Genomic DNA, 22,571 nt, shown 5'->3' with positions numbered 1-22,571 from the left:
ACCACAATTACGTTCACATGGCCAATTATGCCAATTAGGTGATGGCGTCATTTAGCGATTTGTAGCTACTTTCCTTACTGAGGAGTTGGCAACACTTGTGCATTGCTTCAGATTAATATTCAGTTGTTGCATCTACAGGACAATGACACGTCAGAACCTATGGTTGAACTGCTTCCTCCATGTCCCTGCACCTTTTTTTTGGGAACCAGGCAATGGTGACCCTCCCAGCCCTCAAATAGCCTGAACTCCAGAATCGCAGGGAGATACAGAAGTAGGCTGGACAATAGAACGGGTCAAAATTCACCCAAGGCTGAAAACGACTTTCGTTCGTTGGCTAAACTGGAACACTAGCGCGTGCCCATAGCAAATGAATGGAATCGAACGTTCGCAGAGCCTGTTTTGACTGGAGTTAAGCTTGTATTCCTTTTTATTTTACCACTACAATCTGTTCTTTGGACAAAACTGAAAAATATAACATCTCGTGTAGAAAGTAAACATCCGCACCTCAATGGTGCCAAGTGTGCTTATGTCTGCATAACGAGGAAGTAGGGGGAAAAATGGCAACTTCTATTTCTGGTCTATCGTTTGATGACGAGATATACTGCCCAGCCTTACTTAATTAGAAAGAGATTATCATGATTAAAATGGTGTCCAATTTAAAAAATCTAAATATACACATTGCGAGATATTTGGAAAAATAGACAGACATACCAATATTTCCCTATAGTAAACAATGGGACAACCTCAGAGTAACATTTTGTTTACATTTGAACTATAAATAACGTGAGCAGGTAGGTCTCCATTGCCAACTATAGCGAAACTGCCATTGTGACATAGTACAACAAAATGGGATTAGAACGTTCAGAAGGCGAGTTGGTGCCACAATGTTCAATAGAACTAATAGGAGCTGGCAGGGTGAAAAATGCTTGGTAATATTATGAAACTGGACTCCACCATGAATGCAATGAACTACTTTTTTTTATAAAAAAGCATTGTTAAAAATGTGTCCACAGAGGATCAGGTTGAGAAACAATGCATTGAGGGACTAGCAGTACAGCAGGCTCAGCCCACACTAACAAAAGTACAGACTCCTACCATGGCCATTGAAGGACTTCCAGTAAATTACCACTGACTGAATGCTAATTTATAAAGTTTAAGTTCAATGTACATACATTTATATTTCTCCCTATTAAACGTATTTTGGTGTGGCGTTGTTGGTGAAGTTAGTTGTATTTTGTCTTATGGATGTACAAGTAACTGCCAAAACAAACACCATTAGTGTCTTAAAGTAGGGTGTTAGGTCACAACAGCTTCAACACGCCTTGGCATAGATTCTACAAGTGTCTGGAACTCTATTGGAGGGATGCAACACTGTTCTTACAAGACATTTCATAATTTGGTGTTTTGTTGATGGAAAACATCATCTCAAGGTGCTGCTCCAGAATATCCCATAAGTGTTCAACTGTGTTAAAATCTGGTGACAGACACCATTTAAACCCCCTGTGATCCTTTGAGACACCTATTTCCAAGACACTGAGATCACTTCTAGCCACAGTAGCCAAAACAATGAGCAACTGGGCATTTTATACATGACCCTAAACGTGATGAGATGTTAATTTATTAATTAACTCGGGAACCACACCATTGTGGAAGCACCTGCATTCAATATACTTTGTATCACCCATTTACTGAAGTGTTTCCTTTATTTTGGAAGTTACCTGTATCTAGGTTCATGAAAACACAGATGAACAGAAAAGTTTTTATTCATGAGAACAAAACAAAAATCCCTTATGAGATGAGTATATATATATATATATACACACACACACACACACACACACACTTCAAAGCTCTACACCGCAACGTGGTTCAGTTATTGGTTATACATTTTCTCAACTCAAAATTCTTTACATAACTCATCCCAAATGGACCTTCTCATAATACAGTTTGTATAGAACCATCAGCAGCACACCCTAGTGATAGGGGAGAGCTGGTGCTCCAAGATGTGGTAGCCCACTCCTTCCAGTTTGCACCGTCTTAGTGATAAGTTATGCTGGACAGGTGAGGTGAGCTTCTTGTCTATGCTGCTGAAAGACAGGCTTGTCTGACACTCTGTGCCCAAGTATTGAGAAGTGCAGTCACTGAGTGCTTGTCTGGGAGCTGTAGGAGCTTGGAGGTCATATTTCTGTGAACGTTTTGTAGGAAGGGGTTAGCACCTGGAGAGTAGAGGAAGACAATTAAAGCATAAATCAACTCGAAAATGCATTGAAACCTGAGACAAGCTAAAAATAAATAAATATATATGTAACATTTTAAACTGTCATGGTAATGTTGAGCTACTTTCTCCATTACACCCAAAGTTAGAGTCAATTTGACTAATACAGTGCATTCGGAAAGTATAAAGACCCCTTGACTTTTTCCACATTTAGCTACATTACAGCATTTTTCTAAAAACGGATTAAATTGTTTCCCCCTTCAATCTACACACAATACCTCATAATGACAAAGCAAAAACAGGTTTGGATATTTTTGAAAATGTCTAAAAAATAAACTGAAATATCACATTTACATATGTATTCAGACCTTTTACTTGGTAGTTTGTTTAAACACCCTTGGCAGTGATTTCAGCCTTGAGTTTGATGCTACAAGCTTGGCACACCTGTATATAGGGAGTTTCTCCCATTCTCTGCAGATCCTCTCATGCTCTGTCAGGTTGGATGGGGAGCGTCGCTACACAGCTATTTTCAGGTCTCTTCCCCAGAGATGTTAGAAAGGGTTCTGGCTGGGCCACTCAAGGACATTCAGAGACTTGTTCTGAAGCCACTCCTGCGTTTTCTTGGTTGTGTGCTCGGGTCGTTGTCCTGTTGGAAGGTGAACCTTCACCCCAGTCTGAGGATTTAATTGATCTGGAGCAGGTTTTCATCAAGGATCTCTGTACTTTGCTCCGTTCATCTTGTGATGTGCCTTGACACAATCTTGTCTAGGAGCTCTACGGACAATTCCTTCAACTTCATGGCTTGGTTTTTGCTCTGACATGCACTGTCAACTGTGGGACCTTATATAGACGTGTGTCTTTCCAAATCACGTCCAATCAATTGAATTTACCACAGGTGAACTCCAATCAAGTTGTAGAAACATCTCAAAGATGTTCAATGGAAACAGGATGCCCCTGAGCTCAATTTCGAGTCTCATTGAAAAGGGTCTGAATACTTATAAGGTATGTGTTTTATTTTTAATACATTTAAAAAATGTCTAAAAATCTGTTTTCACTTTGTGTGTAGATTGATGAGAAAAAACATGTTTTTAACAATTTTAGAATAAGGCTGCAACATAACAAAATGTGGAAAAGATTAAGGGGTCTGAATACTTTCCGAATGCAATGTATGGGTACAGAGAAGCCAGTGTGTCTTACCATACACTTGCCCGTCGTCTGCCCACTGAGGGCTCTGGTCTGGGTAGTCTGCTGGGATGCTGAGCTGGAGAGGGGGCACACTTGGCAGGTTCTTATCATCTGGAAGAGCGAGGCAAGGAATAACATCAGGCATCAATTTATTTTATATTTGAGAGAGTATAGTGAGATTTCCCCCGGTCTTCATCTCTCAATGCCCTACACTAGCGGTTGGCCCATAAGTGATTGACTCAGCCATGCCTTCTTGCCCATCCAACATTTCCTCATCTCCCAGCCCTTCTAATGCGACTTGCCCCGATATTCCTCCCACTTTCCCCCCTGCTCCGCTACAAAGTTTCTCCCTGCAGGCGCTCACTGAGTCTGAGGTGCTAAAGGAGATCCTTAAACGTGACCCCAAAAAACCCATCTGGGTCAGGTGGTTTAGATCCTTCTTTAAGGTTCCAGCCCCTATCATCGCTGAGCCTGTCTCTCCTCTCTGGGGAAGTTCCAATTGCTTGGATGGAAGCCATGGTGCGTCCTTTATTTAAAAGGGGGAGATCAAGCTGATCCTGTTATAGGCCAATATCTACTTTGCCCTGTTTATCAAAGTGTTGGAAAAATGTGTCAATCAACTGACGGGCTCTCTCGATGTCTATAGTATTCTCTCTGATATGCAATCTGGTTTCCGTTCAGGTTATGGATGTGTCACTGCAACCTTAAATTTCCTAAATTATGTCACCATTGCCCTTGATTCTAAGCAATGTTGTGCTGCTATTTTTATATAAAGTAGACCATTGCATTCTTGTGGGCCGGCTAAGGAGTATTGGTGTCTCTGAGGGGTCGTTGGCTGGTTTGCTAACTACCTCTCTCAAAGAGTGCAGTGTATAAAGTCAGAATATCCACGGTCTCAGCCACTACCCGTCACCAAGGGAGTACCACATGCTCTTCTCAATTTACATCAACAACATAGCTCAGGCAGTAGGAGGTGCTCTCATTCACTTATATGCAGATGATAGTCTTCTACTCAGCTGGCCCCTCCCTGGATTTGGTGTTAAACGCTCTACAACAAAGATTTCTTAGTGTCCAACAAGCTTTCTCTGCCCTTAACCTTGTTCTGAACACCTCCTAAACAAAGCTCATGTGGTTCGGTAAGAATAATGTCCCCCTCCGGTGTTATTACTACCTGAGGGTTTAGAGCTTGAGGTAGTCACCTTAAACCAGTACTTGGGAGTATGGCTAGATGGTACACTGTCCTTCTCTCAGCACATATCAAGGCTGTAGGCTAAGGTTAAATCTGGACTTGTTTCCTCTATCGTAATCACTCCTCTTTCACCCCATCTGCTAAACTAACCCTGATTCAGATGACCATCCTACCCATGCTAGATTACGGAGACGTAATTTATATATCGACAAGTAAGGGTGCTCTCGAGCAGCTAGATATTCTTTACCATTCGGCCATCAGATTTGCCCCCAATGCTCCTTATAGAACACATCACTGCACTCTATACTCCTCTGTAAACTGGTCATCTCTGTATACCCATCGCAAGACCCACTGGTTGATGCGTATTTATAAAACCCTCTTAGGACTCACTCCCCCCTATCTGAGATATCTACTGCAGCCCTCATCCTCCACATACAACACCCGTTCTGCCAGTCACATTCTGTTAAAGGTCCCCAAAGCACACACATCCCTGGGTCGCTCCTCTTTTCAGTTCACTGCAGCTCGTGACTGGAACGAGTTGCAACAAACACTCAAACTGGACAGTTCTCAATCTCTTCATTCAAAGATTCAAATCATGGACTCTGACACTTGTAGCTGCTTCGCATAATGCATTGTTGTCTCTACCTTCTTGCCCATTGTGCTGTTGTCTGTTTCCAATCATGTTTGTACCATGTTGTCGTCATGTGTTGCTGCCATGCTGTACTGTTGTCTTAGGTCTCTATGTAGTGTTGTCTCATGTCATGTGTGTTTTGTCCTATATTTCAATTTTTAATTTCAGCCCCCGTCATGTGTGTTTTGTCCTATAGGAGGTCTTTTCCTTTTTGGTAGGCCATCATTGTAAATAAGAATTTGTTCTTCACTGACTTGCCTAGTTTAATAAAATAAAATAAACAATTAGCAGAACATCCGCTCCAACTAAAATCATCCCGCGACTGAATCTAGTTGCCTACCTCAGCCCTTAACTCACCTAGTTTACAGATGAGGTGCACAGTGCCGTTGTTACTGCAGAACGAAGGGTCCAGGTTGACCAGGAACTTGGCATTAAGACGGGCCACCTCCCCCTGCAGGATGTTGGGGATGGTCTGACGGTCATCCTCCTCGTGTTTCCTCTTTCGGGCCGCGATGATGGGGCCCCTGTGGAGTGAAGAGAGAATAGACATGGGTGTCAGATGACGGCCTGATCCCACAGCTTCTGTACTCTTTAATACACTTTCTCTATGCACTGTAGGAAATGATGGTCTTGTATCAATGACAGAGTGGTAGACAGATCTAAAGCAGGGATGCTCCACAATGCCCGTCGAAAAATACTTGCCTACCCTGACCTAAAGTGTAGTGTTTCTGGACTTGAAGGAGTGGTTAGGGTAAACTCACATGATGGGCGGCCCGTGGATGGCTGTCATGGCTGGGGCGAAGGTACGGTACAGGGAATGGTTGAAGACAGGCGAGCGGATGTTTGCCATGACGGCATCCAAGAGGGGCTGGCAAAGGTACTGCTGCTTGGTGCAGGGCACAGGTGGAGGGGGTGGCGTCGGCTAGAACAGGTTTAGGAAAAAGTCAGTTGTTAAGGAGCTAAATAAGCAAACGTTTTGTTGAATTGTTGACGATTCACATTCAATGGGTAACCTTTAGGAATTCACAAAAGAAAGACATTTTGAAAACCAAGGAGCAATTAAACAGCACAAAGATTATCAACACCTGGGGCGGCAGTGTAGCCTCGTGGTTAGAGCATTGGACTAGTAACCGAAAGGTTGCAAGTTCAAATCCCCAAGCTGACAAGGTACAAAATCTGTCGTTCTGCCCCTGACCAGGCAGTTAACCCTCTGTTCCTAGGCCGTCATTGAAAATAAGAATTTGTTCTTAACTGACTTGCCTAGTAAAATAAAGGTGTAAAAAAAAAAAAAAAAACAGTCTCATGCTTACCACAGCCATATCATTCTTCAGTTTCTCCAGTGCTATCTCACACTTCTGTAAGGTTCTGAGAGGACACCTGCAAGTCCAGAAGAGGAGACATCATTCAATAACCATTGCTGAGACAAACTTGGATGGACACTGACACACATAAGCAACACACTTGTATTATTTTACCTTGTGTTGGGGTCAGTGAGAATGTTCAGCAGGCTCTTCATCTTACTCAGGTCCTTTTTCCTATCTGTTGGGAACGCAAACTCCCTTTAGTGAGTGGGAACAGCCAAGAGTGTCAAGAAAGGTAAGAAAGAGCATGGTTTGAATGCATACCTTCATTTTTGTCTATCTTGTTGATCATCCTACGCAGCGGCTCAATGTATTTGGAGAGCTGTTTGAGTTTCTCCATGTACTGCTGGTCCTCTTGCTGATTGGCCCCGGATGGACTCATCACTGAACTGGGGTTCCCTTCACGTCACCAGACAACCACGTGGGACAACAATTAGAATCCCCGGGTACATTCAATGTGTTTACATAGTCTTGGGGACACTGTGAAAAGGCTTGATTGGTCTTCCAATATTTGGCATAGAATGTAAATAGAAAATTATATGGTTCCAGACAAATCAAAATCCTACATAGAGCCGATATAAGAATGTAAACTATAGTAAGGAAAACAATCCTTACTATAAGGTATGATATTTAGGGGCTAAGGTCCCCACCTCTGCTCCAACGAGGAGTTGGGACAGTACCTGGGGTGTTGAGGGGTCCTGGGGAGGGAACGCTATAGTTCTGGGGGTGCGTGCGGTGGCTGGGCTATGCGAGGGCTGGGGGGATGGGCTAGGCTGGAAGCCACCTGGCGACGGTGTGGGACCAGAACTGCTGTGAAGAAACGCAATACAGTTGATACCAGAGAAAGTCATTCTATTCTAGACCTGAAATAAAAATGCCATATTCAAGTCAATAAAATCACCACATAAAGGGAGAGAGTGGGCTTGTCATCTTTGCTCACCTGACTGAGTTGGGCTGGGAGGACGGGGGCTGTGGGGATGGCTGTGGCTGGGGAGGGGGGGGCATGGACTGGGGGGTCTGCACCTGTACCGGCGAGGGCGATGACATCATCTGGTGCTGCTGAACCTATGGAGGGAGTGAAAAGAAAAATTGGGGGCTCACACCAGACGAACCAATCACTGGAGACCCCAGCACATCTTTAGCTGGTTGGATGCTGCATCACTTTACCATCCATCCTAGATAGCAGGGGGAAAAGATCCTTCAGCCATTACACCGACCAGGGCCTGAGTGCCTACTGAGGAAGATAGGAAGAAAATACTTGTCTTACTGGTACTTACCATACACAATGAATACTGGCCAGACGCCCTTACACTGAGCAAAAAAACAACAGCATTCCCAATCACATCTATAGGTCTGCCCTTAATGGATTCCAAATGGGAAGCTGCTTGTAGAAGGCACAGCTCTCTTTCCATGAATCCACATATATATCTATACTGAGCATGAGAACAGATGTTTACTATCCAATCTAATTCCACTGGTCTGTATAAGAAGCAGGAGTGGAGGTTTGGGTAGAGTGGGGATGAGATTTGAGGGCTGCACTGAGGGATGAGGGTTGGCATAAGGAAGCACACCAGAGGGACACGGTTTTAGAAGAGGTGGTGGTCACCATGAGGGTCAGGTCAGAGTAGGAAGACTACCTGGTCACTCTACCCTGGCGTAAATACCTGTGGCATTTGCTGTCCTCCCATGGCAGCAGAGTTTGGAGGTATGGTGGGGTTCGGGGCAGCGCGGGGCAACCGGGGTGGAATTTGCATCCCAAGGCGGGGCATCATCATCTTGGAGGACAGAGGGGACAACATACATGTCACAAGCAAAACAAGAAATGCAATGCATTAGCGGAGATGATGCACATGCACGCACACAAAAAACACACTCGGACACATGCAAGCACACTTCCAGGAGCAAAATCTGTAAAATACATTACACAAGCAGGCATGAACAAACACATGGACGCACACTCATTGACACACAGACAGAGCCACAGTTACAGTCATATCTTAAACCCTTGTGAGAGAGATACAGCCAGGCAGCGTTGCCAAGCATGTCACCCTGTCTCCGGAGTCGGAACAAACAGTTGCCATGACAACAGTGATGAGGCCAGCCGTGGCCAGTGGGAACATGCGCCCTCTCCTCTTTAGGCCAAACCATGCAGTGTGTATGACAGTTATTTAAATGGCTTAGCTAAGTACAGTAGGTCAACATTGCCAACTGACTAGAAATAACATAGATCTCAATTTTTGGTTACTAAATTATTCAAAATTAATTTATTAAACATTCTAGTCTGGAAACTATTTCAATGGTTTTATCAAACAACGGTTGCGTAGATAGGCATTGCATTTTGAATGGTGAAACCTCACTGGTACCCCCAGTAGGAGGTTTGGCAGGGTTTTCCCAAACAGTATCTATTGGTCAATTGGATGAGAGAATGGGGGCCCTTCAATGGTTGATGATGCCATGTATTTGCATCTACAGTAACAGTAGCGCTGGTAGATGTAGCAGCCGAGTTGAAGAATATTGTTGGTTTGCAGGGCAGAGTAGGCATGCAGTTGCAGCATTCACTGCATGAACAACACACATGCATGGAGGGGGAACAAGACATTCTAACGTTGCTGTGAGGTACAATAAAGAGACATCCTCTGGGAGATCAACTTTATTTTCTCTCAGCAGCCCACCCGTGGGTTTCATTCTGAGAAATTCAGTATCACACTTCCAGGGATTTTCAATAGGGAGAAGTAGCGGGGGGAGAAGAGGTCAAGGTGAGTTCTAGTTTGGTAGAGAAGAAAGGGATGGGGGAAGTGGCTTGTGGAAGTGAATCCTAGCTCCATCCCTATTTTGCTTGGAAGTGATAGACAGGAGTACCAAGCCTATCAAGGAATTCTCAGAAAGCATCATATTCAAGTGACAACAAACTAAATTGATTTCCTGGGTTATGTAGGAGACTCATCATTCAGTTCAAACCAAAGAACCCCTGAGCCTGAGACATCAAGCAGCAACAGTGTAATTATTAGAATAGATGCTAACTTAAGTCTCTGTAGGTAACGTTGAGCTATAAAACAAGCATTACTGCCTCCTGGCTATGACAGTAGCTTAAGTATGGCAACGGACAACACAGAGAAATATCCTGTGTCTTCCTCAAGTCATTTAACACCAACAGAAGAGCTTGCGACCCAAAATTAAATCAACTGCTGAAATTTCAAAGGGGGTGAATCTGAAAGCGTGCACTCACTCCAGGCCAAGCTCAGTGACAAGTGGCAGTCCCCAGTCAGTCAATGAGTCCCACTACACACCAGCTTGCAGTGCTGTGTTCTTACCTGTCCAGGTACTGCTGCAGCTAGCTGGGCCTGGGCTGCCGCCTGTTGGGCTTGCTGCGCTGCCTGCTGGGCCTGCTGGACTTGCTGCTGCTGTATCGCTCTAGCCTGGCCACACAAACAGAACACAGCACATACACAAACACACACACACACACGCATAGGCAAGCAAACAAGCAGAGGGGTGTGTAAAAAAAAAAAGATACTGGAATGGGTGCTATCCCAGAGACTCGAGATTACAAATTTAGAGTGGACAATCAAATTCTATTCTACAGAGGGTGAAATAAACATAGTTAATATTTTTCCATATTTTAACACCACCTCTGCTTTACCTGCAATGCTTGGATCTTGAGCTGTTGCTGCTGCTGACTGAGCGAGCTGATGGGCACGTGCTGTGTGGAGGTCATCTGTCCAGCGAGAGACTGGGGCACCATGCCCTGCTGCTGCTGGGAGTGGGGGGGTAGCTGGGCCGCCTGGGGCTGAGACTGGGCCTGAACCTGCTGCTGCTGCTGGACCATGTGCTGAATGGACTGCGCCTGGGCTTGTGCTTGGGCCTGGGCTTGGGCCTGGGCTTGAGCTTGTGCCTGGGCCTGGGCATGCTGCTGTTGGAGTTGTAACTGAACTATCTGCTGTTGTTGCTGGAGCCTTGATGGGTGCATCTGAAGAGAGATGGGGAAGGCATGTAAATACTTAAATAAAGATTATTTGAAGCCCCAAGATTATTTGAAGCCCCTTATATTTATTTACCAAAAGATCAACCAATTGAACTGCCTTCTGTATGTCTCTGTTAGCTTTTGATGTACATCTAGGCATGCCATCATGGTGGGGATTGTAGCTTATACAGGGACACAAACTGGTGAGGGGCCAAAGGTGAAAAGAATTGTCACAATACCAACATTTTACTAACGATGTGATACCAGGCCAAGTATCACGATACCAAGTAGTATCATGATACCACAGGGTTTGCCCCTCGATCACTTGTTATCCATCCAAAAATGTGAGGCGCGCAAGTAGTTTAAAATTGCCAGCGACATGGTTTATAAAATTATATAAAAAGTGTACCAATTATAGGTAGAAAGGGGAAGAAGGTAGCTCCGGTAAGGAGTGGTTTGGGCTAGAAACTTATGGCAAACCTGACTGTCAATGTGCTCCGTTTTTCCTCTATGGCACTAAGAGTTTGGGTTACAACGAAGCCTACTGCACTTGTTGTTCTTACAGGCGAAATTAAGAGGCGTATCCACTGCGCTTGCGCAGCGAGCCGCTCCAATAACGTCTGCACACTCCAGCTTGCCATCATGGCAAAATAACAATTAAAAACTGATGGAGATGCACAGAAAGAATGGACAGAGAAGCAGCTGAGTAGGCTAATGGCTGGTTAGGGGATGTGGCTGGCTGCTCACAGCTGTCACGTGATATTGGATGAAGCACTCATTCTGACATGACAAATCTGACATCACGCTCTGAACTCTGATATTCTATTTGTAGGCCGTGTAGGTATACATTCTGTGCTCAGTCATTCATTTCGAGAGAGAGAAGGTAGTGATCACAGGGAGACGATCTGTTCGAGGCTCTTTTGTATAGCACTATGGGTGATACACTCTACGCCTGCACACTTTTTGTCCGTTTTTTACAGCTCTACACAACTCACGTGGATGACCTATTTTGAGATCCAAGCGGCGAACATCGTCAAAAATGGACAAGTTTGCATCCCTGTTATACCTGGTTCTGTTGTTGCTGGTTTTGGGCCTGCTGCTGCTGCTGGTTTTGGTGCTGCTGTTGGAGCTGTTGGTTCTGATGGTGTTGCTGCTGTAACTGTTGCAGCTTCAGCTGCTGCTGGACCTGAAACTGCTGCTGCTGTATGGCTGTCTGTTGTTGCATAGCTGTCTGCTGCTGCTGCATGGCCGTCTGTTGCTGTTGTTGCATGGCTGTCTGTTGCTGCTGTGCCTGGAACTGCTGGAACTGAATGGACTGCTGCTGCTGGGCAATCTGCTGCATCTGCATCTGCCCTGGACCTCCTACTACAGGGAGGATGAGGACAAAACAGACACACATCCTCCAGCTGAGAACTTGGGGAAAGCCCTGGAGGAAAAGCACTACACCTGAGCGTTACTGAGGAAACAGAAATATGAGTGTAGAGCAGTGCCTGTGAGCCGAGTTGAGCGGTCGGAAATCCAGCTCACTGCACACAGAGCGCTCCACGTCCATTTCCCCAGCTGCAGTCAAATTGTGCCAGCTCTGCTCCTCGCTCTGCTCCCACTCATCTCTGCTCACATGCTCTGAGCCTCATGGAGGACACAGGAATATGAGTTTGGAGGTCCCTGATCGAAAATCAAAATGTCATGACCAGTAGGCTACTGATCCAATTGTTTCTGTGGGCTAACAGACAGCAGCATTCAAATAATAACGTGAGAACGTTAAATAGCTTCAGAAATACACTCACTCGCTTGAGGATTTCCAGCCACACCTGCCATTGCATGCTGACCCATTTGCATCTGCCCCATGGTCCCCATGCCACCCATGGGTGCACCAGGTGGCCTAGGCCCCATGGCGATGCCGCCTGGAACCCCTGGAACCCCTGTGAGATTTGTCAGGGCATTCATGGGATCTGGAAGAGGGGAGACAGTATATACATTTTACACATGGGTAGCGGCATGAGTAACTACATAGATATTCTTCTGAATGTCTTTCAGTAAGGGAAAACATATTTAGCAAAATCACAACAACTCACCCAGACCTCCTCCTTGTGCCTTTTTATCTGCAAAACAAAAAATATACCATTACGTAACTCAACTTTACAGAATAGTTGTCTCAAAATATGAACAAGAGTTAGACCTACATTGCAGATAGGAAAAGTATGTGGGGTACTTACGAATGTCTCTGAAGTGAATGATCAACCTTGCTACCAGGGACAAGTATTCTTCCTGTTCAGAATTAAACAATAACACCATTATCATACTGAACAAAAATATAAATGCACCATGTAAAGAGTTGGTTCCATGAATCAACTAATAGATCACAGAAATGTTGCATTTGTGCACACATTTGTTACATCCCTGTTAGTGAGCATTTCTCCTTTGCCAAGATAATCCACCCACCTGCCAGGTATGGCATATCACAAAGCTGATTAAAAAGCATGATCATTACACAGGTGCACCTTGTGCTGGTGCCAATAAAAGAGTACTAAAATGTGCAGTTTTTTCAACAACACAATGCCAGAGATGTCTCAAGTTGAGGGAGCATGCAATTAGCATGCTGACTGTAGGGATGTCCACCAGAGCTGTTGCCAGTGAAGGTAGCGTTAATTTCTCTACCATAAGCCACCTCCAACATTGTTTTAGAGAATTTGGCTATACATCCAACCGACATTATAACTGCAGACCACGCCAGCCCAGGACCTCAACATCCAGCTTCTTTTCCTGCGGGATTGTCTGAGACTTGCAACCCGGACAGCCGATGAAACAGCGGGCTTGCACAACCCGAAGAATTTCGGCCCAAACTGTCAGAAACGTTCTCAGGGAAGCTCATCTGCGTGCTTGTCGTCCTCACCAGGGTCTTGAACCGACTGCAGTTCGGCGTCGTAACTGATTTCAGTGGGCCAATGCTCACCTTCAATGGTCACTGGCACACTGGAGAAGTGTGCTCTTCAACTGTACCGGGCAGATGACAGACAGTTTAGTGTGTATGGCGTCGTGTGGGCGAGCGGTTTGCTGATGTCAATTTTGTAAACAGAGTGCCCCATGGTGGAGGTGAGGTTATGGTATGGGCAGGCATGAACGAAGGACAACGAACAGAATTGCATTTTATCAATGGCAATTTGAATGCACAGAGATACTGTAACAGGATCTTGCCATTCAGATGAATGTTTCAGAATGTTTCAGAATGATAATGCATGGCCCCATGTCGCAAGGATCTCCACACAATTCCTGGATGCTGAAAATGTCCCAGATCTTCATGGCTTGCATACTCATCAAACATGCTGGTGGTCTGGATCAACATGTACAACAGTGTGTTCCAGTTCCCACCAATATCCAGCAACCTTGCACAGCCATTGAAGAGAAGTGGGACAACATTCCACAGGCCACAATCAACAGCTTGATCAATTCTATGCAAAGGAGATGTGTCACGCTACATGAGGCAAATGGTTGTTGCACCAGATACTGACTGGTTTTCTGATCCACGCCCCTACTTTTTCTGGGAGTAACAGATGTATATCAGTCATGTGACATCCATAGATTAAGGCCTAATGGATTCCTTTCAATTGACTGATTTCCTTATATGAACTGTGACTCAGTAAAATCTTTGAAATTGTTTACATTTTAGTTCAGTGTAGATGAGATGGTCATTCTTCACCAATAATTCCAGTTAATTATATAGAATGTTACTGAGTGTTGTCTGGTGATCCATGTTGAGGTTATTAGGTGTGTGTAAATTAAAAACGTTCACTCACTCTAGATTTGGCTTTGACATAAACATGATTCTCCATATCATTGCTGGACTTCGTGTGTGCAGTCCCAGCCTTTCTCATCGCCTCTTCACTGAAAAAGAGATTAAGATCAAACGAATGTTGGAAGATTATATATTTTTGCTAACACACATTCCAGTGATATTATATTCATGGATGAGTAACTGCAATTTACTCTAAATGAGGCCAAGAAGAAATGTCACCGGGTGTGTGATGACTATACCTCGCATCTAGCTAGCTAGCCAGCAAGCATTAACTAGCTAGTTACATAGGAAGCGAAGTAACAATAGCAAAGGCTAGTTTGGCTAACCTTTAGCTAAACGCCAATTAGTTCGTCTCAAAACTTCTCAAACTGCAGGCATTTTTTATGGTCAAATTAGAACACATGCAGCTAACTGCATCAACCAAGATGATGCATTGCTTACGGCCTCATATCAAGCATGTTCCGTAGCGAAGCTAACATAGATGGCTAACTGGTGTGCTAGCCACTGTCGTGATAATAGCGGAGTAAATAAAATATCACAACGTGAGCAACGTTTACAGAGTTTTAATAAAACTAAATTGTCTCACATTTGTGCAACAACTTTCTGTCGGAATGCAGGGCTTCTCCAATCGCTTTCTGGTCCTGGGACCTCCATTGCAGACATCGTTTTCAGACAAGCCGCAAACGTAGACTTTGAATGAATGCAGCACCAAAAAGCATAAATAGAAAACATAAACGTACTTCCGGTTTAAATTCTCCCTCCATTCAAGAGCTGCTACATTTGCAACAATGTAGCTGTAGTTTTCAAAGACATCTCTGATTAGAAAGATTTTAGTAGTGCTTAATGTGATAAACTAATCTCTGATTGGAAACGAATACTTTCAATGGGGGTGGACTTTTAGGAGTAGGCCTCTGAATTTCATGGATCTACAAAACGTTCTATTCTGAGTTTGGCAACATGAAGTGAGGCATCTGCATGGGGCTGTTAATCTGAACTGCAAGGATGTACAGTGTACATGTACAAGAGTACATAAACAAGAGTACATAAACCTAACAGACAGGGGAATTACATATCAAGATTCATTTTCAATTTGTTAAATACTTTTATGGTGCGTATTGCTTTTTTGTTTTTACATTTACTGATAATTTCTAAGTAATATTTAAATTATATCTTAAATAATGTGAAGAGGGGTTTGTTCTCTGCCCACTTCGTTTTATGGATAAAGAATATTCCATGAAAGATAAACAAATTAACAATGAAAGTTAAATCAGGGTCCATATCATTTGGATCGAAACAAAACAGAGTTTGGATCGAAACAGAATCTAAATCCCTCAGATTAACATAGTCGTTTATTTTAAAATAAAATCTTCTAACTCACTCCAAAATCTTCTGACATAAGAACAGTCCCCCAAAAATGGTCAAGAGTCTCTGGGTCACAACCACAAAATACACATTTGTTATCAATAGCTATTTTAAATCTGTGTATGATGAAGATCTTTACAGGGAAGATTCTATGAATGAGTTTGTATGATACTTCTTTTATCTTATTAGATATACAATATTTACCAGACAACAACAAAACTTTGTTCCAGTTTACTTGTCCTAGGGCTGCATTCCAGTACATTTTATCAGAGGGAATAGCAACATATTGACATTGTTTCCGTATATACATGTTATTACATGTTTAACATGTAAATTCCTTCTAATTTAATTGAGGCTACAAAATCCTCAACAGTTGCACTTGGAGTATTGTTATATTCTCATAAATTCTTGATAATCATATAGTTGGCCGTCATTGTTCAATAATTGTTTAACCCAAATTATGTTGTTGTCAATCCAGTTCTGGAAAAATAAAGACTTGTTTTTGTATTTATGTCTTTATTATCTCTGATAGAGTTCAGTGTGTCAAATCGGAGGGCCTGTTGTCTGGCAGTCTCTATGGGGGTGCCACAGGGTTCAATTATTGGACCGACTCTCTTCTCTGTATACCTCAATGATGTCGCTCTTGCTGCTGGTGAGTACTCTGATCCACCTCTACGCAGACGACACCATTCTGTATACTTCTGGCCCTTCTTTGGACACTATGTTAACAACCCTCCAGACGAGCTTCAATGCCATACAACTCTCCTTCCGTGGCCTCCAATTGCTCTTAAATACAAGTAAAACTAAATGCATGCTTTTCAACCGATCACTGCCTGCACCTGCCCGCCCGTCCAACATCACTACTCTGGACAGTTCTGACTTAGAATATGTGGACAACTACAAATACCTAGGTGTCTGGTTAAAGTGTAAACTCTCCTTCCAGACTCACATCAAACATCTCCAATCCAAAGCTAAATCTAGTATTGGCTTCCTATTTTGCAACAAAGCATCCTTCCCTCATGCTGCCAAACATACCCTTGTAAAACTGACCATCCTACCGATCCTCGACTTCGACGATGTCTTTTACAAAATAGCCTCCAATACCCTACTCAATAAATTGGATGCAGTCTATCACAGATCCATCCATTTTGTTACCAAAGGCCCATATACTACCCACCACTGCAACCTGTACTCTCTCGTTGGCTGGCCCTCGCTTCATACTCGTCGCCAAACCCACTGGCTTCAGGTCATCTACAAGACCCTGCTAGGTAAAGTCCCCCTTTATCTCAGCTCGCTGGTCACCGTAGCAGCACCCACTTGTAGCACGCGCTCCAGCAGGTATATCTCTGGTCACCCCCAAAACCAATTCTTCCTTTGGCCGCCTCTCCTTACAGTTCTCTGCTGCCAATGACTGGAATGAACTACAAAAATCTCTGAAACTGGAAAAACTTATCTCCCTCACTAGCTTTAAGCACCAGCTGTCAGAGCAGCTCACAGATTACTGCACCTGTACATAGCCCATCTATAATTTATCCCAAACAGCTACCTCTTCCCCTACTGTATTTATTTTGCTCCTTTGCACCCCATTATTTCTCTCTCTACTTTGCGCATTCTTCCACTGCAAATCTACCATTCCAGTATTTTACTTGCTATATTGTATTTACTCCGCCACCATGGCCTTTTTTTTGCCTTTACCTCCATTATCTCACCTCATTTGCTCACATTGTATATAGACTTATTTTTCTACTGTATTATTGACTGTATGTTTGTTTTACTCCATGTGTAACTCTGTGTTGTTGTATGTGTCAAACTGCTTTGCTTTATACTGGCCAGGTTGCAATTGTAAATGAGAACTTGTTCTCAACTTGCCTACCTGGTTAAATAAAGGTGAAATTAAAAAAAAAAAAAACATATTCCAGATTGTATACCTATAAGGGGATACTTGTGTTTGTAAAGGATGTTCCAAGTTAGAAGTACTTGTTTATGAAAGTTAGTAAGCTTAATAGAGATGTAACCCATATCAAATTCCTGGGACCTCAGTCTATTCAGAATCTATTTCAGGATCTTATGACCTCACCACTAGTTTCCATTACCCACTAGACAAGAGGGTGTTGAAATCGAGGAAACCTGAAAGTGTCCTGAATTCTAGTAGTTGCACAAACAAAGAGATTGCATCACCCAAATAGCGTAACTTTGATGTGCATAGGACTTCAGTAACTGGAAACAGATTTGTCTGTCCTTCTTTCCAACACTGCCATATTAGTTGTTATTTTTTGCATGTTTTTATTGATTTTACTAAATTTTCTGTCATTCTTGGATGAGGCATTTGTATGTCCCCCCCCCCCCCCCCCCCCCTGAACCAAGCAACCTACTTTTGACTGAGCTGGTGCTGCTTCCTGTGGGAGTTGTAATTTGAGTCATTCTGACCCATTTATTCATAATCACCAAATACCTTTATTGCAATAGAAGGCTCTGCCCATTACCTACATCACATACCCCTTCTGTAGTCATGTTGGTAAGTTCATAAAGTGACAATGAAACAAATGACCTGGAAGGCATTTTTTGGGAACCAGAACGCAAAAATAGTAGATAAATCAGTAGGGTCACAGAAATTCTGTTAATCCTTCTATATGGTATTTAATTTCCCTCTTTGTCAGTGAAGTAGCCTAGGCCTATGTTCGGAGTCAGCAGATATTATACATTCACAAAAAAAAACTCCTGTAGGTTTTCATCCAATTTGTTGCACCAGTGAGCCTCGGCAAGAATGTGGGAATTGGCCGGCGTTAGCCATTAAGAATCAGTGGGTGCAAATCTATTAACATTCAGACTGTGTTGCAGTGATGAGACCAACTCTGTGCCAGTAGCAATCTCAAGAGGTATGTACTCTGAAAACTCTTCTATTTCAGAACCAAGAGAGGAAGATAGAAACTGAATGTGACCAAATGTTATGGTTGACTCACAAAATCTACAAAACAACCTATCATGCTAATGCTAGTCCTAATGTATTCATGTATTCATTTGCATTGTTTTTTGGAGGGTCTTGGGTGGCAATGTTTCCTGCATTCACATGCATCCTGTCCCTTTCAGAATAGAATGCTGAGTGTGGGGAGGCCCAAGTCGATGTGTCATGGTTCTATGCCAGATGACACTTCAGAGGAGCTTGAATGGAGGGGAAGTTGAGGATTGACAGTAATTGAAAATAAGGAAATATGCTGGTGGGGACATCTATTCATGAATCGTGTGTAGACTGAATAGCGTACACTAGGCTAATCACCAAGCAGGCCCCTATACCTATAAATGTTGATTTGAAGCACAAATTGCCTGAATCACAGCACATTTAAAAACGATACATCAAATCAAATTTTATTGGTCACATACACATTGTTAGCAGATGTTAATGTGAGTGTAGCGAAATGCTTGTGCTTCTAGTTCTGACCATGCAGGAATATCTAACAAGTAATCTAACAATTTCACAACAACTACCTAATACACACAAGTGTAAAGAAATGAATAAGAATATGTACATATACATATATGGATGAGCAATGGCCGAATGGCATAGGCAAGATGCAGTAGATAGTATAGAGTACAGTATATACATAAGAGATGAGTAATGTAGGGTATATAAACATTATATAAAGTGGCATTGTTTAAAGTGACTAGTGATACATTTATTACATCCAATTTTTAATTATTAAAGAGGCTAGAAAATCGAGTCAGTATGTTGGCAGCAGCCACTCAATGTTAGTGATGGCTGTTTAACAGTCTGATGGCCTTGAGATAGAAGCTGTTTTTCAGTCTCTCGGTCTCAGCTTTAGCCGGTCTCAGCATTAGCCTGTGCTGGTAGGCTGGTCTACATGATGAGTTTTTATGCCAAGTCATACCATATTTTAAAAATCATGACAGCTGTGATGGAAACAGGAAGTTTTGGTACAATATTATAAATGTGTACATACATTTTTGCTCGACCTGGTGCTATCTTTTTGTGTCATTAAAATGAATTATGCCAGAAATTAGGGTGGAAACGCCTTTATGCGCAAATATTGATATAATAACCATCATATCCAATTAAACTTGGAGTCACGCAATTATATGGTGTATGGTCTCACTATGGCTATTTTTTTATTTTACCTTTATTTAACCAGGTAGGCCAGTTGAGAATAAGTTCTCATTTACAACTGCGACCTGACCAAGACAAATCAAAGCAGTGAGACACAAACAACAACACTGAGTTACACATGGAATAAACATACAGTCAATAACACAATAGAAAAGTATATATACAGTGTGTGCAAATAAGGTAAGTTAAGGAAGGTAAGGCAATAAATAGGCCATAGTGGCAAAATAATTACAATTTAGCAATTAAACACTGGAGTGATAGATATGCAGAAGATGAATGTGCAAGTAGAGATACTGGTGTGCAAAGGAGCAACAACAAAAAAATAACAGTATGGGGATGAGGTAGCTGGATGAGCTATTTACAGATGGGCTATGTACAGTTGCAGTGATCTGTGAGCTGCTCTGACAGCTGATGCTTAAAGTTAGAGAGGGAGATATTAGTCTCCAGCTTCAGTGATTTTTGCAATTCATTCCAGTTATTGGCAGCAGAGAACTGGAAGGAAAGGCGGCCAAAGGAGGAATTGGCTTTGGGGGTGACCAGTGAAATATACATGCTGGACAGCGTGCTACGGATGGGTGCTGCTATGGTGAGCAGTGAACTGAGATAAGGCGGGACTTTACCTAGCAAAGACGTATAGATGACCTAGAGCCAGTGGGTTTGGTGATGAATATGAAGCGAGGGCCAGCCAATGAAAGCGTACAGGTTGCAGTGGTGGGTAGTATATGGGGCTTTGGTGACAAAACGGATGGCACTGTGATAGACAGCATCCAATTTTCTGAGTGTTGGAGGCTATATTGTAAATGACATTGCCGAAGTCAAGGATCGGTAGGATAGTCAGTTTTACGAGGGTGTTAGGCAGCATGAGTGAAGGATGCTTTGTTGCGAAACAGGAAGCCGATTCTAGATTTAATTTTTGATTGGAGATGCTTAATGTGAGTCTGGAAGGAGAGTTTACAATCTAACCAGACATCTAGCTATTTGTAGTTGTCCACATATTCTAAGTCAGAACAGTCCAGAGTAGTGATGCTGGACGGGTGGGTAGGTGCGGGCAGCGATCGTTTGAAAAGCATGCATCTAGTTTTACTTGCATTTAAGAGCAGTTGGAGGCCACGGAAGGAGAGTTGTATGGCATTGAAGCTCGTCTGGAGGTTAGTTAACACAGTGTCCAAAGATGGGCCAGAAGTATACAGAATGGTGTCTGCTAGAGGTGAATCAGAGAAGTCAGGAAAACCATGCAGTGTATACTGGCCTACCAGCATCTGCAAGCTGTTGGTTAGAGTGCATGTGCCAAGACCAGAGTAGGCACATTTGCTATTTAACAACAGTTTTTGTGACAAAACTATCAGAGTTGAACATCGGTAGGATTACAAGAAAACGAAGACTACTTTTTGCTTAAGTTGTGTGCATTACCTCATCACGCACTGATTTTTATGCAACAATTCCATTTGGTGGAAATACCAGTAGGAAAATGCATATTTTTTTAATGCAGATTCTTCAATATTCAAATGAAAATCTGTACCCTACTGCTGTTGGCCGTGCTTGAGCAGAAATGCTAGTGATGTGCAGTTTGCGAAAAATTAGTTATTTTTGAACGACTCTTTTTACTGACTCGAGAGTCACGATATGTCTTTCTGATTGACTCGTTAATGTTAGTCGTTCGTTTGCCATGATAGTGCTGGCCGCAATGAGTCCTAGGCCTACAGCAGGATTAATACACGCTCCTCCGGCTCAGTGGCTCTAGAGACGTGCTCCGACCACCAACTGTGTGCCATATGCGCGCAGGGAAATATATAATGAGCAAAGTGAAGAAAAATACATGTTTAGAACCGAGGATTGGCAAAAAAAATGTATTCAATTAATTGGTTTGATGTTATTATTTACACATCTTTGTAAAACCAAAACATACACAGCCTGTATATCAACGTCATACTTTCAAAATCTTAGCAAGCAGTCATTATCATGAATCAAGTCAACAATCAAGTTGCCTGGATTTAAGGTGTCCTATCTATATCAGTACACTCATAACTGAAACCTTATGACACTTCTATTTGATCAAATAAAAACCTATGTGAGAAATGTCGGTGGAAACGCTTTGGAGTCACGTGATAACATGTTGCGCGGTATTCCCACAACGACTCATCAATAAAGCATGCAGTTTATTAGGCTACATACGAACTAAATGATGATGAACTTCACATGGTAGTGAAAGTGCAAGGTGATGAGCTTGATGGTCCTTTCCAATAAATATCGAGGGTCTTAGTCTGGTGACATGATAATCGATGTTTGGTTGCCATTTGACAAAATAATCTCTCTTTTGTCCATAGTAATCTCATCATGAAGGCTATACACGCAATATTGGCAAGAATTTAACTGCCAATACCGGAGGTGGCACACTCGCTATATAACGCTTTTTTTTGTGAGATTTGAAAATGCGGTAGATTAGAAAATGCGATGGAATCGAATTTTATATTTAGAACATCCGAATTCACCCGCAAAATATAGTTTAATGGCCATACTTCCTCACGCACATACTTGTATCCACATGTTTGATGGGGAAATGCGCATATTATTTTTATGCGGATTTTAGAATATTCGCATGAAAATCTGTCGCCAATTGGATGGAAACCACTATTGACCTCCAAACAAAACTCTTTGCTTGGTGGGCGAAACAACGGAAAACCGCTACCTGCTGGAGGAAGAAAGATTTCCCGTCGAGTTGGGCCTCTGTCTTCCTCTTCCGTAGCGCTCACGCAA

General features: G+C 42.8%; 1 protein-coding gene across 1 annotated transcript; it reads right to left on the bottom strand.

Moving 5' to 3' along the window:
• Nucleotides 1–1,747: 1,747 nt before the first annotated feature.
• Nucleotides 1,748–22,562, bottom strand: LOC135544512 (mediator of RNA polymerase II transcription subunit 15-like). The gene is given in 20 exon segments (XM_064972179.1): nt 1,748–2,216; nt 3,413–3,511; nt 5,578–5,744; nt 5,982–6,142; nt 6,531–6,597; nt 6,696–6,759; nt 6,846–6,980; nt 7,262–7,309; nt 7,312–7,391; nt 7,522–7,646; nt 8,246–8,356; nt 9,893–9,997; nt 10,222–10,548; nt 11,609–11,907; nt 12,330–12,494; nt 12,618–12,644; nt 12,759–12,810; nt 14,337–14,424; nt 14,922–15,025; nt 22,504–22,562. Coding segments are annotated over 19 exon segments (2,334 nt in total). The 5' UTR covers nt 14,999–15,025; nt 22,504–22,562; the 3' UTR covers nt 1,748–2,079.
• Between the last annotated feature and the right edge of the window lie 9 nt (nt 22,563–22,571).

Source organism: Oncorhynchus masou, chromosome 8, assembly GCF_036934945.1.
Source record: "Oncorhynchus masou masou isolate Uvic2021 chromosome 8, UVic_Omas_1.1, whole genome shotgun sequence".
In the NCBI taxonomy this organism is placed as follows: domain Eukaryota; kingdom Metazoa; phylum Chordata; class Actinopteri; order Salmoniformes; family Salmonidae; genus Oncorhynchus; species Oncorhynchus masou.
The sequence above is the reverse complement of the archived record's forward strand: the minus strand, read 5'-3'. Positions and strand labels throughout refer to the sequence as shown.